The following is a 17841-nucleotide window of genomic DNA, read 5'->3' as shown; positions in this document are numbered from 1 at the left end:
TTTCTTGGGATGTACAGCAGCTAGAGGGAATAGTCTTAGAAACTGGTTGTGCATTTTTTTAACCTGTTGAAGAAAATGGTTGCTAATAGTTATAGTCATAGCTGCTAATGTTCCTTTTCTTTGAAAGCCTGATCCTTTGGACGTGCACTGTGTATTTTAGTACATCTTAGCTTAGTTTAACACAAAGTCACATCATAGTAACAAACAGCTCATCATGCATACTCAGGTAGTTCAAGAGTTAAGTGGTAAGATGGCATTGAGAAGGATAACCAGTATAAACATTTCCCTTAGCTGGAGACTAACTATGATGCAAGGTTTCAGCATGACTCTTCTTCAAAGGTCACCCACTACTCTAAATAATGACCATTCAAGTACTGCAGCTTTTCTAAGGAGAGTAAAAATAATTAAAAATAATCTTATTTTTCTAATAGGATTATTGTATTGGAGATCATAGATGGTATGTGTTCCCTAGACCAGGGTCAGTTGTGTTACAGTGGCCCAAACCAACAAAAGCAGAAGCTGGATACAGAGTGGAGCTGATTACAGTCCTTCAGCAGTCCTACCCATACCTGCCCTTAGTTGTCATGTATTTTAAATCATTTAATAATTTTTAAAACGCTGTTTTTTGCCCACTGTGTTCTTTTGAAGTTAACATTTAACCTTTGGAAATATTGCTTGAATCTGGTTCAGACATTTGGGGTAAATAACCTGTTACAAAGAAACCAACATGCATTGTATTCTTTTAAATTAACTTTTCACACAGTTTTTATGAACTATTTTGTTGATGATTCTAACATTTTTCTCACAGAAGGTGATAGACCAGAAGGTACAGAATCCATCAATCCTGGTGACAGACTCATAGAAGATGGCTGTATTCATTTGATTTCATTGGGATCCAAAGCATTGATGATCCAAGTGTGGGCTGATCCCCACAGTGGCACTTTTATCTTTCGGTATTGATTATCCTCAACTCTTAATAAATAGGTCATATATTTAAATAATTTATATAAGAAATTATTGAGTAATATTTATAAGAACAATCTTACTGATATTTAGAGAAAAAAATTAAAAGGATGATTATCAGACAGCACATAGATTCTGTGTAGCAGTAGACAGATAGCAAAACATGGCAAATCAAGTGCTTATGGCATGCAGTGGAAATGACTGGAGTAGTCCAATTGGCAATAGTAGCATCATCAAATCAGGTTCCTAAACATCCAGCAGAAATGACTGGAGAAGTCTTGCTGAAAACAGGCATGTTGGCATTCCTGGTTGACAGGTTTACAAGTACATAAGGATTCTCTAGCTTCCTGTACCACTATGACCATTTTTATGCCATACAATAATGATAGTAATCTCTGTTGGAAAGTGTTTCTCCACCTAGCTGTACTCCAGGGCACAATGTTTTCACTAGAACAATTCACTCTCCTTCTGCCCTTAAAAGTGCTGTTTTCTTGTTCTTCTTTTTCCCTAACACAGGGCTGGAGGGTGAGGGCAGCCTGTCTCTGAACAAAAGACACTGAGAAAAACATACTTGAGTTTGAAATGGGGGTGTGGTGTCTATCTTGCTTCCAGAGCCAGCTTCTCAGTCAGCTCAAACAGCACACGGCAATTTACCAGTTTAATGTGTCTTTCTAAAAGTAAAAATTAAAGCCAGTATGTTATTTAGATTTTGTTTTATAGATATTATAAATGTTACCAGGTATTTTCTACATATATTTTTCCTTATTCTTTTAGTAATCCTGTAAAGTGAGTTAGCATCCAATATATTCTAGTATTTAGACATTTATTACAGTATTATTAATTTCTTTGTGAACCAGTTATTACATTATAATTTCTAAAATAGACAATGAGTATGTAAGTAGAAATTGATTGTAAAAACTGATTTCTAGAAATTATTGCCCAAGTTATTAACATCAGTCAATGAGTCTAATCCATTTTAGTTCATAAGTTGAAGAAGCAGATATGGTATAAAAGAAAGAACTACTGACTTTCTCACTTCATTTTAAAATAGAAGTGATTTTTAATATCACATATTGAGAATTTCAGTGTATGTGTTAACTATTAAGGTCAGAATTTTCATGTTTTTGACCTGTGATTTTTTTTTTCTACAGTGTGTGCATGGACTCAAATGATGACATGAAAGCTGTTTCACTAGCACAAGTTGAATCACAGGAGAATATTTTCTTTCCAAGCAAATGGCAGCACTTGGTACTTACCTATCTTCAGCATCCTCAAGGGAAAAAGAATGTCCATGGGGAAATTTCCATATGGGTCTCTGGACAGAGGTACTAAACATTCTCAGAAAATATTCTTTTCAGCTACAGTTTTAGCTTTTGTCTTCATTCCTGAAATATTGCAGACTAGGTAAAATTTAATATGTACTGAAGGAAATCATATCAAAATTGGATTTTTTTCTGTTTATCACTTCAATACATAACAAGTCTTCCATGTTGAAAATTGTCCATGAATTCTGCTCTTGAGGATTCAACCAACATCAGACTGAAAATATTTGAGAATTGCACTATGATGAACATGTACAGTCTTACCTCTTGTTTATTCTCTAAATAATAAAGTATAACAACTATTTATAAGGCATTTATTTTAGGAGTTGTAAGTAACCTAAAGATAGCTTAATGTATAGAAGAGATTATATAACATATGTTGCTATATGCTCGTATGGCATTGTCTATAAGGGATTTGAATAGTTTCAGCTTTTGGTATCTGTGGGATGCCTGGAACCAACCTCTGGTAAATATCATGGACTGCTGTATTTAGGTATGAGGAGAAAGCCAAAAACCTGGGCAGTAGATATTTATGAACAATATATACTAGGTAAGTAATTATAGGATATGTGGTATTGTCCCTCAAACCTATATATTACAAGGATGAATTCACAAGGAATTCTTTAAATTAATTGAATAAGAGGGCTAATATCTAAATTTAATTGAGATTGGAGGAAATTAAAATGACTAGAAAAGAATATAAAGTATTATATGTGGTAATAAACTGATAGAGGCAGTTCCTCAGTTGAGATTCCCTCTTCCTGGGTGACTGTGCCAAGCTGACACAACTAACCAGCACACGTTATAAGGTGCCTTGGCTTTGAAAGAGTGGAGTGAAATAGCATGTTGGAAGATACAGAATTTAAAACTAGTTTATCATGGGAGAGCACTGAAGCGGCTGGAAGAGTCTCAGTTGAGTCATGAGAAAGAAAAGTGGGTAGGTGGAAAAGCTTGCCAGGAGTGAGTACCAATTATTTTTTATAAAAGTGTTATGTGTTATAGGCTTGTTATATTGCAGACCTTTGGCTAGGTGCTTTATATACCTTATCTCCTTATCCTCTCAAAAATACTCAAAATAGATTAGATCATAGAAGTCACATGTATCCTTAGCAAAAGTTAAGGTGTTTATCAAGGAATGACTGCATGTCAGGCGTGGCACTGCTGTAGGAGGCTGCAAGTACTGGTTACTTACAGCCATCAACTTTCAATCACTGAGGGAGATGAGGAAGAAGGGCTCTGAAAATGGCTTTGGGATAGCTCATAGTGTCTGCTACAGGAAGTTAGACCCATGTTCAGTTTTGTTGATACATTGAAGAAAATACATAAAAACTGAAGCTGGTATCCATCTTCCAGATAGTAATCACACCTGCCTTAGCCGGAATGGCAGCTATAACCAATTAGTAAATTTGTTTTCAGAACACTGGAGTTCTGAATTAGAATTGGAGATAGGCCCCTTTCTTCTTAGACACTCTCCTCATTTCTTGAGCTAGTAACAAGTGGCACTCATTGTACTAAGTCTTTGCACTGTACCTCATTTTACCCTTCACACTACATTATGAAGCAGGTATGTTATTGACTCTATTTGACATGCTCAGCTGAGTCCTAGAGTGGGTAAGGAGACTTGCCCAGAGCTGTGCCACATGGAAGGAGTGTACGCAGAACTTGAACGGAGGCTCCGAGCCTAGATGGGGATGGGGGCCATGCTGTAAACCCTGTACTGCGCTGTTCCTGCGGCTCTTTTTGCCTCAGGATGGCTGATGGGTATGGGGACCCTACACTAACTAGGCACTTTCAGAGTGAAAGATGAGATTTGTCTCCGATGGTTCTGAGTTAGTAGTAGACTTTTGAGTCACACATGTTCTCTCTTTCCTCTCCTGTATACTTCACTTTGAAGAAATTTCCTTGCCAGTTGGTGGAAGTTAATTTCATTGGTTGACAAATCAGTGAACAAGTGACAGGTCAATAATACTATTTTTTTTTTTTTGAGACAGGGTTTCTCTGTGTAGCTTTGTGCCTTTCCTGGAACTCACTTGGTAGCCCAGGCTGGCCTCGAGCTCACAGAGATCCACCTGGCTCTGCCTCCCAAGTGCTGGGATTAAAGGCGTGCGCCACCATTGCCCGGCAATAATACTATTTTGCTGATTTAAATTTGGTTGTTATTGTAGAAGCTATATAGTTTAATGTCCACAAAGAATGCATTTTGTTAACAAGCCAAGCATCATGACTCACACCTGTAATTCCAGTGCTATAGAAGTTGAGGCAGGAGGATTGCTGTGAGTTCAAGGCCAGCCTAGACTACATAGTGAGTTCCTGGCTAGCCTAGACTACAGAGGGAGACTACCTTAGAGAAATGAACAAACAAAAATAACCAAAAAAAACACATAATGACAGTGGAAAATAGCTTCTTAGCATCAAAGTCACACAAACGCAGTAGAAGTGTGTGGCACAGATACACTTCATATTTACTGTGTTTATTTTATGTTCATCTTGCAGTAGGTTTTCTTTCACACTTAAGAAAAGTAAATCATAATGTCACTAGGTGGCAGTAGTGTTTTAATTGTGGCCATTTATTGGCTCACAAAGGAGACAGTCATAGATTGTCTCTTTTCTTTTATTTATTAATATATATTAATCAATTATAGGTATTATTTGTTTATATTAAATTAATATATGCTAATAATTACTAATACATTACAAATCACTTATATATAAATTTAATTAATATATGCTAATAATTACTAATACATTACAAATTATTTATACACTAATATACTAATAATTACTTTAATTAATTATATATACATATTTTCCTATTTGGACTGGTGAGATGACTCACCAGGATAAGATACTTGCCGCCAAGCCTAACAACTGAGTTTGATTCTTGGACGTCAGTTGAGGGAATCAACTCCTCCAAATGTCTCTGTGCACCTTAGTGTGCATATGCACACACAGATTTATGTACATACATAAATGTAATTTTAAAAATTAAAAGATATTACTATTAAGATAGTTGTATTTATTTACTAAATATTAATCAGATACTAAGATTTTAAAATAAATGTATAAAAAGTTTAATTTCTGAAAGTGAGTTAGCCATGTAGGTTAAATCTCTGTTTTCCAAATTTTAGACTTTGCCTTAACAGGGAGTTTCCTTACTATGGAGTTTATGGAATTTCTGAAATAGGGGTGGACTTGCACTCAGCGGTTTCTCCAAGCAATGAAGTAAGCCTTACCTTTTCTGGCTCTGTTTTATGTAAGAATTCTTGACAAACATTTAAAGAAAAAGAGGAGACTGAACAAAATCTCTGTAATCATTAGCGTTAGAAAACAAAATACAAAAACACTGGCATTTCAGAGGTTAGAGACAGCAAAACTTGTGGGCATTCTGAAATTCTGATTCCAACACCTCATGTGAATATGAAATCTTAGGAAGTATTGACAAGACAGGAAAGTTTTTGACAAATTAAGGGGAGATGGTTACTTTATTTCTGTGAACTAGGAAGGCACACATGTAAGAGTCATGTGACAAAGACAGCTTTTAGCAAATATGTGTTTGCTTCCTCTGGCCAACATGTAGGATCCCTGGGCACTGTCTGCAGCCTGTGGACCACCAGCACCTCTGATCAAGAGACAGAAGGCTACCCTCTTTTCTCTCCCATTGACGACAATACATTTCAGGATCTAGAAAAGTTCAAGAATGTCTTCTCATTAAGCATTCATGATATTCCCAAAAATCATTAACTTAATTTTGTTTTTAATGTAGGAAGACTGATGTCACCTTGGATTTTGTGCTTCCAAGAAAAACAAGCTTATCATCAGACAGCAATAAAACATTTTGTATGATTGGTCATTGCTTAACTTCCCAAGATGAGTTTCTGCAATTAGCTGGAAAATGGGACCTTGGAAACTTGCTCCTCTTCAATGGTATATTTTCCCATAAAGCATTTCCAAACTTTTCTTTAAATTACCATGTACTACATAAATTAACCCAACAGCAATCTTGGTCTCTCCTCATTGACTAATGTTTACTTTTTTTTTTTTTTTTTTTTCGAGACAGGGTTTCTCTGTGTAGCTTTGCGCCTTTCCTGGAACTCACTTGGTAGCCCAGGCTGGCCTTGAACTCACAGAGATCCACCTGGCTCTGCCTCCCAAGTGCTGGGATTAAAGGCGTGCACCACCACCGCCCGGCCTGACTAATGTTTAATTAGTACTGTATTTCGAAGATTCTGAGATTTCACTTTCAGGATATTTTTAACATTTTATAGCCAAACATTTTCTTACAATTGCTGTGTGATGTGGAGATGTAGATTCTAACCTCATCCCATACACTTAATCAACATTACTTTGTAGTCTTGAGAAGTGCACTATCGTGACTAGTAAACCTAGAATGGTCATCTCTTATTTGTGACTTTTAAAGGTTTGCTTATTTTCTGTATATGTGGTTTGCCTGCTTATGTGACTGTGTACTACATACGTGCCTGGTGCCCACAGAGGTCAGAACGAGGTGTTGGATCCCCTGTAGCTGTAGCCACAGGAGGTTGTAAGCTGCCATCCTTTGCAAAAGCAGTCAGTGCTCTTAACTACTGAGCCACCTCTCCAGCCCCTCTTTTATTCATGATTTTAGTATATTCTATCCAAATAGCAAATTTATGCAAAAACAGTGAAAACCATTTAAAAACTAGTAAGCCTGGCCCATAAAGGTATCAATTCAAATTTCACTTTAGAATGAAATACATCAAGAAATAGTTTTCATAAAAAATTCTAAATTTTCATTTATTAAAAAAAAAAACAAAGCAAAACAAACCCAAACTTGGTTAAATTGAAATTCACTGTCTTAAGGAACAAATAGACATTTTATCAAAAGCTTCCCAGTTTACATTATATAAATCCATGCATCTTTATATAGTTGACATAGGTTAGTTATCCTTACACTCACTTGGAAACTGAGCCTTTATGAGTTTTATAAGATATAGTGGACAACTGAAAGAATCCGGCAGAAAAACATACTCATACTCCTACCTTATTTTCTTGCTATATATGAAAAATTCTACTTGAAATGTTTTAAATAACTAGCTTTGTTTTTCTGCTATCCAGGAGCTAAAATTGGCTCACAAGAGGCCTTTTACCTGTATGCTTGTGGACCCAACTACACATCCATAATGCCATGTAAATATGGCAAGCCAGTGGTTGACTACTCCAAATACATTAATAAAGAAATTTTGAGATGTGACCAAATTAGAGACCTTTTTATGACCAAGAAAGATGTGGATGTTGGTCTCTTAATTGTAAGTTTTAGTTTTATAAGTTTTAACATTGTATTAGGTTTGTATAGATGTGTTCATTGGCATGTATAATTAGCAGTGAATTAGATTCATAAAGTTTTCCATTTCGTTCTTTTCTTTTCTTGGAATATAGAGTTTTTTTTTCCTAAAAAATGTGAAATACTTTAATCTCTTGTTAAACTTGTTTCATGCTTTAAATGTATATATTCTCATTTACTTGGAATTATATTTATCTAGCAATTTTATCAGCTTAGTTTATTTTATACCTAATAATATTTCAAGAAAAATGTTTATGATACATTGAAAATATACCACTTTTAGCCTGATATACTGTTTTTTTTTTTAAACACACATCTCATTCTTTTTCATGCTTAGAAATAAATACAAAGACTCACTTATAGTATTAGTTGTAATTGAATGTAGTAGGGGACCATGAGATAGATGGTTAAGTGGGTAAAGGGGCTTGTGCAAGCCTGGTGACCTGAGCTGGACCTCTGAAACCCATGTCACGGTAGAAGGAAAACCATACGCATGTTGTAACATGTATATGTGCACACATACAAATAAAAATTAATTGCATATATTCAGGGCTTAGATAACTACTCTTTAGTGTCAGTATAAAATGGGAAGTTTGCCTTCAAAGTATTGCTAATTTTTCTCTGTTGCTTTTTCACATTATTCTTTTATTTTGTCTTATCAGTATAGAGTTCAGGACCTACTGGTGGGGATTTTTGTTAATAGCACCTGTGAGCTGTACCAGACCATAGCTGGTTTAATTTATGTATGGATAAGACATGTGCTATGCTTAATGAGACTACTTAAACTGCTGTGGCTTCTTATAAGTGGCTAAAGCCCAGGATCCTCTCTGAGTTCTTTGAGGAATAGCTCAGAGAAGTTCGACATGGGTCAGTGCTGGTTGAAACTACTATCTCCAAGGAGAAATACTGAAGTTTTGACTTAATTTTGTTTACTTATGCTGACAGTGTGAAATTAGTTCTAATCGAAATAAAAACCTATTCAGAGACACTTTTTTCAATTGAAAATAGATTCTTCTTGCATACAGTATATCCCAACTACAGTTTCCCCTCCCTCCACTCCTCCTAGCAACCTTCCACCTCCCTTCTCCCTCAGATCCACTCCCCCTCCATTTCTTCTCCTTAAAAGAGCAGCCTCCTAGAGACAGCAGCCAGACAGGATAAAACAAGATACAATAAGACAAGGCAAACAACCTCATATGGAGGCTGGACAAGGCAACCCTACAGGAGGAAAAGAGTCTCAGGAGCAGGCAAAAGAGTCAGAGATTCACTGCTCCCTCTGTTAGGAGTTCCACAGGAACACCAAGCTAACAGCCATAACATATATACAGAGGACCTGGTACAGACCCCTGCAGGCCCCGTTCCTGCTGCTTCAGTCTCTGCAAGCCAACGTGAGCCTTGCTTAGCTGATTTGGTGGGCCATGTTCTCCTGGTGTCCTCCATCTCCTCTGACTCATATAGTCTTTCCTCCCTTAGAGACACTTTTTAACTAAGTGGGCAGCCTGTGAGCAAATCCAAAACAAAAACTTGGGGTAAATTAACCCAGAGTCCTCATATGTCTAAGAGTTAGAACAGTGCCAGAAGTAAGCCGAATGTGGCAGAAGACTTAGCTCTCCTGTATTAAATATATAAGGTCTTATCTATGTGAGTTTTATTACAGAAGTAATTAAAACATTCTCTGAATAATGAGAAAAAGGCTTAGTTGTAACTAGTATTTTCTATTTTAATCTCATATTTATTCTGGATGTATCAAAGCCAGAATCCTCTGCTGTGGCTCATGTTATTGGTCACGGCTTGATTAGCTTGTCATTTCTATTGTAGGAGGAAGCTGTGCTTCTCTGTCCATCTTCGTTTAGTGTAGTGGCCAACTTTTTAAAAATAAAACTATTTAAGGACCTTTTTATGTTGAAATGTTTATTTGCTAGTTGATAGCTAACATATTAAAATTTGTTTTGTCACTAAAGGAAAATGTTTGTGTTTTAGGAAAGTCTGTCAGTTGTTTATACAACTTACTGTCCTGCTCAGTATACCATCTATGAGCCTGTGATCCGACTCAAGGGCCAAGTGAAAACTCAGCTCTCTCAAAGACCCTTCAGCTCAAAGGAAGTCCAAAGCATCTTGCTAGAACCTTCTCAACTCAAAAGCCTCCGGCCTACAGAATGTAAAACCATCCAGAGCATTCTGCATGAGATTGGTGGGGCTGGTGTATTTGTTTTTCTCTTTGCTAGGGTAAGAATCATGATTATAGCTTTGCCTGGATACAAGCTCCCTCCCTTTTATTGATAAATTGAAGGCTTCTTGTAGAGTACCAAAAAAGCTGTACTCCACTATGTAAAACTCTTGAGACAAAAAATGGTCACACATTACGGATGATACCAAGCTTTCTACAAAGGATGATTAAGGTTTATTTTAACTTATGAAGGTCTTAGAAGTTTTCTATTATCCACAAATATAATTGGAACAAGTAAATGTTAAATGTAAGATTGTAATTGCCTTTGGAAAGAAAATATATGCTATACTAATGATATGAAAGAAACGTTTTTTCCTTTTAAAAATGGTTTTTTATTATGTGTATGTGTCTATATATGTGTATTCACACGTATGTGTAGATGCTGGCGGAAGCCAGCGAAGAGCATTAGAGTCCCTGGAGCTGTCGGTACAGGCAGTTAGGAGTCACCTGATGTGGGTGCTGGGAATCAAACTCAGGTCCTCTGGAAAGGCAGCAAGCGCCTTTAACCATTGAGCCAGCTCTGCAGCCCAAAAACATGTTTTCTTTTTTTAAAGAAGAGGGAGACAAAACTTTGACTCCATATAAAAATAAACCATTTATTTATCTTCTCTTTTAGCTACCTACAGGCAGGAAGAATATTTTTCCTGATAGAGAATGAGCAGTCCATAATTTCATTCTTTCTGTTTTAAGGAATGCTGGAAAGCACAATGTGGGCACAAATAACCTCATTTTTATACATATAATTTCTACTCCCTCACATCTATATTCCTGTTTAATTAAAGCAACTTTGATCTTCCTTTATCCTTAGAATGTCATTTTATTTGATCCCTAAGTATAACTTCTGAAACATCATCAGATTTTCACAGCATGTGCTTAACTAGCTTGCTTCTTTTAATGGGGCCACTTTTGATCTAATTTTGAAATAAAGGGGTATATCAGCGTTTATTGTTAGAGTTTGTGTTTCTTTGTAAATCTTGCTGGTGTCTTACCTGTCCGAGTGTGTTTCTGCCTTGTCATCCTCTCACTGCTTTTCTCCCTGCCTCTAGTATCCAGTTGAATAGATTTTCCACTAATATTTCAAAAGTAAACTTTCATTTAACTCCTCATCAATATTTTGTGATCTCTTTTTACATTATAATTTCAAAATGTATGCCCTGGGTTTTTCTTTATTTATCCAGGTGGTAAATATAATTGAATCCTAGAAAAGAGATTTGATTTCTATTGTACATTCATTTATGATCTTGCTCGTAGACTTTTAAAGTATGTTTTCACATTTAAAATTTAGAAGTTGTGTTCATTATTCTTCTGCTTCCTGTACTTGGTCTTATAAAATGTATTTTCCCAAAAAGTCTTCCATGCGCAGCCCATGTACCTTCTTCAGGTGTTCCAGTACAGGCCTGCCCTTCTAGATGTACCCTGCTTTCCAGGCAGCGTCTGCCTTTCTCCTCAGGCTGGCTTCTCAGTGCAGCCTTACTTACACCAGCAGAGGAATCAGAAGTGGATATATGTGCAGGAGAAATCTAAGTCCTTTTATCATGATAGTCATGCCTGGTTCTTTTTTTGTGTGTTTGTTTGTTTTGTTTTATTTTGGATTTTGTTTTGTTTTTTTGAGACAGGGTTTCTCTGTGTAGCCCTGGCTGTTCTGGAACTCACTGTGTAGACCAGGCTGGACTTGAACTCACAGAGATCCACCTGCCTCTGCCTCCCAAGTGCTGGGATTAAAGGTGTGCCCCACCATAGCCAGGCTTTTTTGGTTTTGTTTTTGTTTTCAAGACAGGGTTTCTCATGGCTGGTTCTTAAAAGTCAGGGGTATCAGAGGCATTGAACTGTAATACTAGGTACAACATGTGGCTTTTATTTTTCCCTTTATCTTTATGTTAGACAGGAGCCGTCACTGGTACATTGTACCCTGAGCTTCTTTATGCCTCTCCCTCCAGCACATCATGTTGTTGAGCCTGTTTCTTGATTGACCATGGAAAACTCAAGTTCTATGATCCTGTTTCAGATTACTAAATATAAGTAAGATGCTACTGATCTCTAAGGCTGTCAGTGTTACCTCTGTTCATTTTAGTATATTTGAGAGATTAAAAGGAATGAGATTTATGATTTTCTTTAAGTTTTGCTTATCCACAATTCTTGTTATAGTGTAAGCATTAAAAATAGCTTGATACGACATTACTATAGATAATCACACACATTGAATTTTTACTATTAATGGATCAAGAGAAAAACATCTACTTTTTGTTTTCAGGTTGTTGAACTCAGTGGCTATGAAGAAACTCAAGCATTAGCACTGCGGGTTATATTGTCTTTGATTAAGTATAGCCAACAGAGAGCACATGAATTGGAAAATTGTAATGGACTTTCTATGATTCATCAAGTGTTGGTCAAACAGAAATGCATTGTTGGCTTTCACATTTTGAAGGTATGCCCTCACAAAATTTGTTCTTGTGGTTTCTGTGCAGTGACACTCACCTTTCAGCAATATCTTCCATAATTATTTTATGTTGCCAGTAAATAAAGGAAACTCACTAATGTATATGTACTCGAACTAAGGTATTCTGATCCTTTCCAGAATACTTATATTTTTTTTCTAAAGCCTTTTGGAAAGGAAGAAAATAAACTACCAGAATTTTATCTCTAAATAGACCACAGATGTACTCCAGGCAAGCCCTTTGTTCTGTGGGCTAATGAAGTTGTTTATCTCACTCCCACACTTCCATTTCTCCAGAGATGTACTACTGCAGTCAGGCAATGTTGCTACAGTTAGGATTTGTTGTTGTTATTTGTTATGTTTGTGTGTAGGAGGCCTTAGGATATGAATATACTTGTTAGTGTGTGCCCATGTATGAGTGCACTACAGGTGTGTGTGCATGCTCACAGAGGTCAGACGTTGATGTCAGGTGCCCTCCTCTAGTTCTCCACCTTTATTTTTTGAGACAGGACTCTCACAATGAACCTGAACTTCATCAGTTCAGATTGGCTAAATCCTCTGGCCTCTGCCCTGCCTTAGTGCTGCTACAGGTGTTCATAGCCACATCTAACTCTTACAAGGGTTTTTGAACTCAAGTAATCATGCTTGTGAGGCAAATGCTTCACCAACTGAGCCATTACCCCAGCTCTGATGGTTAGTTTTTGTTAGATAGTATTTTATTTGTTATTTGAGAATGTCATATATGTACATAATATATTTTGATCATATCCACTCTCCACTTCTCCCCTCCAACTCTCCTGGACCCCTTCCCAACAAGAACTCCTCCAAACTTCATATCCTCTTGCTCTTTTCTTCTTCTTGTTCTTCCTCCTCTTCCTCCTCCTCCTCCTCCTCCTCCTCCTCCTCTTCTTCTTCTTCTTCTTCTTCACATTTTTTCCTTTATTGAAAATAGACTCTTTTCTCATACAATATATTCTGATTGTAGTGTCCCCTTCCCCTACTCCTCCCAGTTCCTTCCCGCCTCCCCTCCCTTCCGAATCCTCCTTTTTCTGTTTCATAAGAAAAGAACAGCTTTCTGAGGTAACAACCAAACATGACAAAATAAAATATAAGGTGAAGCAGTTCTTTTAATGTCCAGGATTGTTTTTCTATTCTGAGGTTCTTGTTTTTCCATATGAAGTTGAGAATTGTCCTCTTAAGATCTGTAAAGAATTGTATTGGAATTTTGATGGGGATTGCATTGAACCTGTAGATTTTTGGTAGTATGGCCATTTACTATGTTAATCCTACCCATTGAGTAACATGGAAGATCTTTTCTTTTCCTGTTATCTTCTTCAATTTCTTTCTTCAAAGACTTGAAGTTTTTATCATACATGTCTTTCACTTTCTTGGTTAGAGTTATCCCAACATATTTTATTTATTTGAGGGTATTGTAAAAGGTATTGTTTCCCTGACTTCTTTCTCAGTCCATTTGTCATTTTTATATAGGAGGGATGCTGATTTTCCTTCCTTCCTTCCTTCTTCCTTCCTTCCTTCCTTCCTTCCTTCCTTCCTTCCTTCCTTCCTTCCTTCCGTTTCTTTTCTTTCCTTCTTCTTTTTTTTTTTGAGTTAATCTTGTATCTAGCCACTTTGATCAAAGTGTTTATCAGCTATAGGAGTTCCCTGGTGGGATTTTTAGAGTCACTTATATATACTATCATACCGTCTGCAGATAACCATACTTTGACTTCTTCCTTTTCAATTTGTATTCTTTTGATCTCTTCCAGTTATCTTATCGCTCTCCCTGGAACTTCAAGTACTATATTGAATAGCTATGGAGAGAGTGGACAGCCTTGTCTTGTTTCTGATTTTAGTAGGATTGCTTTGCGTTTCTCTCCATTTAATTTGATGTTGTCTATAGGCTTGCTATAAATTGCCTTTATTGTATTGAGGTATGTTCCTTGTATCCCTACTTTATCCAAGACTTTTATCATGAAGGGATATTGGATTTTGTCAAAGACTTTTTGCATCCAATGAGATGATCATGTGGGTTTTTTTTTCTTTCAGTTTGTTTATATGGTGAATTACGTTTACTGATTTTTGTGTATGAACCATTCCTGCATGTCTGGGATGAAGCCTACTTTATCATGGTGGATGATCTTTTTGATGTGTTCTTGGATTCGGTTTGCAAGTATTTTATGTCTTTAAGGGAAATCAGTCTGTAATTCTTTTCTCTGTTGAGTCTTTTTGTGGTTTGGGTATCAGGAGTATTTTGTAGTTTGAGGTCAGGTTTGTGACCTTATAAAATGAATGAGCAATGTTCCTTCTGTTTCTATTTTGTGGAATAATTTTAAAAGTATTGGCATTCATTTTTCTTTGAAAATCTGGTAGAATTCTGTGCTGAAACCATCTATCCCCTGGGCTTTTTTGTTGTTGTTGTTGGGAGACTTAATGACTGCTTTTATTTCACTAGGGGTTATAGATCTATTTAAATTGTTTATCTGATCTTGATTTAACTTTGGAAAGTGGTACCTATCAAGAAAATTGTCCGTTTCTTTTAGATTTTTCAAATTTGGTGGAGTACAGGTTTTTAAAGTATGTCCCTATGATTCTCTGGATTTCCTCAGTGTCTATTGTTATGTGCCCCTTTTCATTTCTGATTTTGTTAATTTGGATATTCTCTCTCTGCCTTTGAGTTACTTTTGATAGGGGTTTGTCTTTGTCTCTCTTGTTGATTTTCTCAAAGAACCAACTCTTTGTTTCATTGATTCTTTGTATTATTCTCTTTGTTTCTATTTTATTGATTTCAGCCCTCAGTTTGGTTATTTCTTGCCATCTACTCTTCTTGGGTGTGATTACTTCTTTTTATTCTAGAGCTTTCAGGTGTACTGTTAAGTTGCTAGTATGAAATCTCTCCAGTTTTTTTAATGTAGGCACGTAGTGCTGTGAACTGTCCTCTTAGCACCACTTTCTTTGTGCCCCCTAAGTTTGGGTATACTGTGTGTTCATTTTCCATTGAATTCTAGGAAGTCTTTAATTTCTTTCTTTTTTTGCTTTGGCTCATTTTTTGTTCAGTAGTGAGTTGTTCAGTTTCCATGAGTAGTATGTAGCTGGAGAGCTTCTCTCCAGGTCCCACCAAGCCCCCGCAGTCCCACAACCCACGTATAAAATAATCACTCAGATGCTTATATTACTTATAAACTGTATGGCCATGGCAGGCTTCTTGTTATCTACTTCTTCTATCTTAAATTAACCCATTTCCATTAATCTATAAGTTGCCATGTGGCTCGTGGCTTACCGGTACCTTGCATCTTGCTTGTCGTGGCAGTGGCTGGCCGGTCTCTCTGCCTCAGTCTTCAACTTCCCAGAATTCTCTTCTCTGCTTGTCCCACCTATACTTCCTGCCTGGCTACTGGCCAATCAGTGTTTTATTTATTAACCAATCAGAGCAACACATTTAACATACAGAACATCCCACAGCAGTAGTAAGCTTTCTGTTGTTGATATCCAGCTTTAATCTGTGTTGGTCTGTCAGAATACAGGGAGTTATTTCAATTTTCTTGTATCTGTTGAGATTTGCTTTGTGTCCAAGTATATGTTCAGTTTTGCACCATGAGGTGCAAAGTAGAAAGTATATTATTTTTTGTTTGGGTGAAATGTTCTGCAAATATCTGTTAGGTCCATTTGGTTTATAACACCTGTCAGCTCCAGTATATCTCTGTTTAGTTTTTGTCTGGATGACCTGTCCATTAGTGATAGTGGGGTATTGAAGTCTCCCTTTATCAGTGTGTGAGGGTCAGTGTGTGATTTAAGCTGTAGTAGTGTTTCTTCTACCAACTTAGGTGCCCTTGTGTTTGTGGCGTAGATGTTAAGAATTGAAATGTCATCTTGGTGGATTTTTCCTTTGATGAGTATTCAGTGTTCTTCCCTATCTCTTTTGATTAGTTTTGGTTTGAAGTCTATTTTATTAGATATTAAAACAGCTACACCAGCATGCTTCTTAGGTCCATTTTCTTGGAATATCTCTTTCCAACACTTTACCCTGAGATAATGTCTATCCTAGATGTTTAGATGTGTTTCTTGGATGCCCCAGAAGGATGGATCCTGTTCTGGTGTGAGAGTATTTATTTCCTGTGTTTTCATGGGTATAGTTAACCTCCTTAGGTTGGAGTTATTCTTCTAACACCATATGTAAGACTTGATTTGTAGACAGATATTGTTTAAACTTGACTTTATCATGGAATATCTTATTTTTTCCATCTATGGTGATTGAAAGTTTTGCTGGGTATAGTAGTCTGGGCTGGCATCTATAGTCTCTGAATCTGCCGCACATCATTCCAAGCCCTTTGGCTTTTCAAGTCTCCATTGAGAAGTCAGGTGTAATTCTAATATGTCTGCCTTTATATGTTGGTCTTTTCCCTCACAACTTTTAATATTCTTTCTTTGTTCTGTATGTTTAGTATTTTGATTATTGTGGGGTGAGGAGGTTTTTTCTTGTCTAATCTATTTGGTGTTCTATATGTTTCTTGTACCTTTATAGGCATCTCCTTCTTTAGGTTAGGAAAATTTTCTTGTATGATCTTGTTGAAAACCTTCTCTGGGCCTTTGAGCTGAGTTTCTTCTCCTTCCTCTGTACCTATTGTTCTTAGGTTTGTCTTTTTCATAGTACCCCAGATTTCCTGGGTGTTTTATGTTAGGAGTTTTTTCGATTTAACATTTTCTTTGACCAATAAATCCATGTCTTCTATCATATCATCAATGCCTGTGATTCTCTCTTCCATCTGTTGTATTCTGTTGGTAATGCTTGCCTCTGTAATTCCTGTTTGAATTCCATTTCCAGAATTCCCTTAGTTTGAATTTTCTTTATTGATTCTATTGTTCAAGTCTTGGACAATTTTATTTATTTCCTTACCCTGTTTGTTTGTATTTTCTTGGATTTCTTTAAGGGATTTATTAATTTCCTCTTTGAGGACCTCTATCATCTTCATAAAAGCTGTTTTCAGGTCTTTTTCTTATGTTTCATCTACGTTGGATATTCAGAGCCTGCTCTGATAGGATAGCTGGGCTCTAGTGGGGACATTGGCCTGGCTGTTGGTTGTATTTTTACACTGGTGTCTTGGCATCTGGGTTTGGGATGGTTAAAGATCTAGGTGCTGATTTCTGGATTTGTCTGTGTTGGGTGTGTGTATTGTTCCTTTATTTCTATTTCCTCTCTGGATTTCCTAAGAGTATGATAGCTGTTTGTTGCCTGTTTTCCTGACCTATTCAACTGGTGTGTTCATGGGGAATGCCTGCTGGTATTGGAGGCTGGGATGCTGGGATGAATTGGGGGAAGGGAAGGAAGATTGGAAGAGAAGGTCTTTGTAATTCCTTGGGCATGAGGTGAGAGAGGAAAGAGAGAGCACAGCAGATTTCCAGCTACAAACTAGGGATGATATAGGAGGTATTGGATCTCAGGAGTAGTAGGAGAGCTGTGGGTCTGCCTTCAGCCTTCTTGTTGGCTTGGTGGGAGCAGCCCTTGGGTTAGAAGGGGGTACCTACTGGGGTTGGGGTCTGGGACAAAACAATGAGTGGGAGGAGGAAGGTTAGGAGAGGA

At 36.9% G+C, this 17841-nt stretch overlaps 1 protein-coding gene across 1 annotated transcript in view; it reads left to right on the top strand.

Moving 5' to 3' along the window:
- Nucleotides 1–17841, top strand: part of Lyst (lysosomal trafficking regulator) — a 109705-nt gene that overhangs the window by 33148 nt on the left and 58716 nt on the right. Inside the window, exons 12-17 of the mRNA XM_059263013.1 lie at nt 809–953; nt 2115–2288; nt 6049–6209; nt 7380–7570; nt 9586–9831; nt 12084–12257. Coding sequence (XP_059118996.1) covers nt 809–953; nt 2115–2288; nt 6049–6209; nt 7380–7570; nt 9586–9831; nt 12084–12257 — 1091 coding nt within the window. The remainder of the gene's footprint in view (nt 1–808; nt 954–2114; nt 2289–6048; nt 6210–7379; nt 7571–9585; nt 9832–12083; nt 12258–17841) is intronic.

The sequence above is a fragment of the Peromyscus eremicus genome, chromosome 5 (genome assembly GCF_949786415.1).
Source record: "Peromyscus eremicus chromosome 5, PerEre_H2_v1, whole genome shotgun sequence".
Classification (NCBI taxonomy): Eukaryota; Metazoa; Chordata; class Mammalia; order Rodentia; family Cricetidae; genus Peromyscus; species Peromyscus eremicus.
Note: the sequence above shows the minus strand (reverse complement) of the source record. Positions and strands in the feature narration are given on the sequence as shown.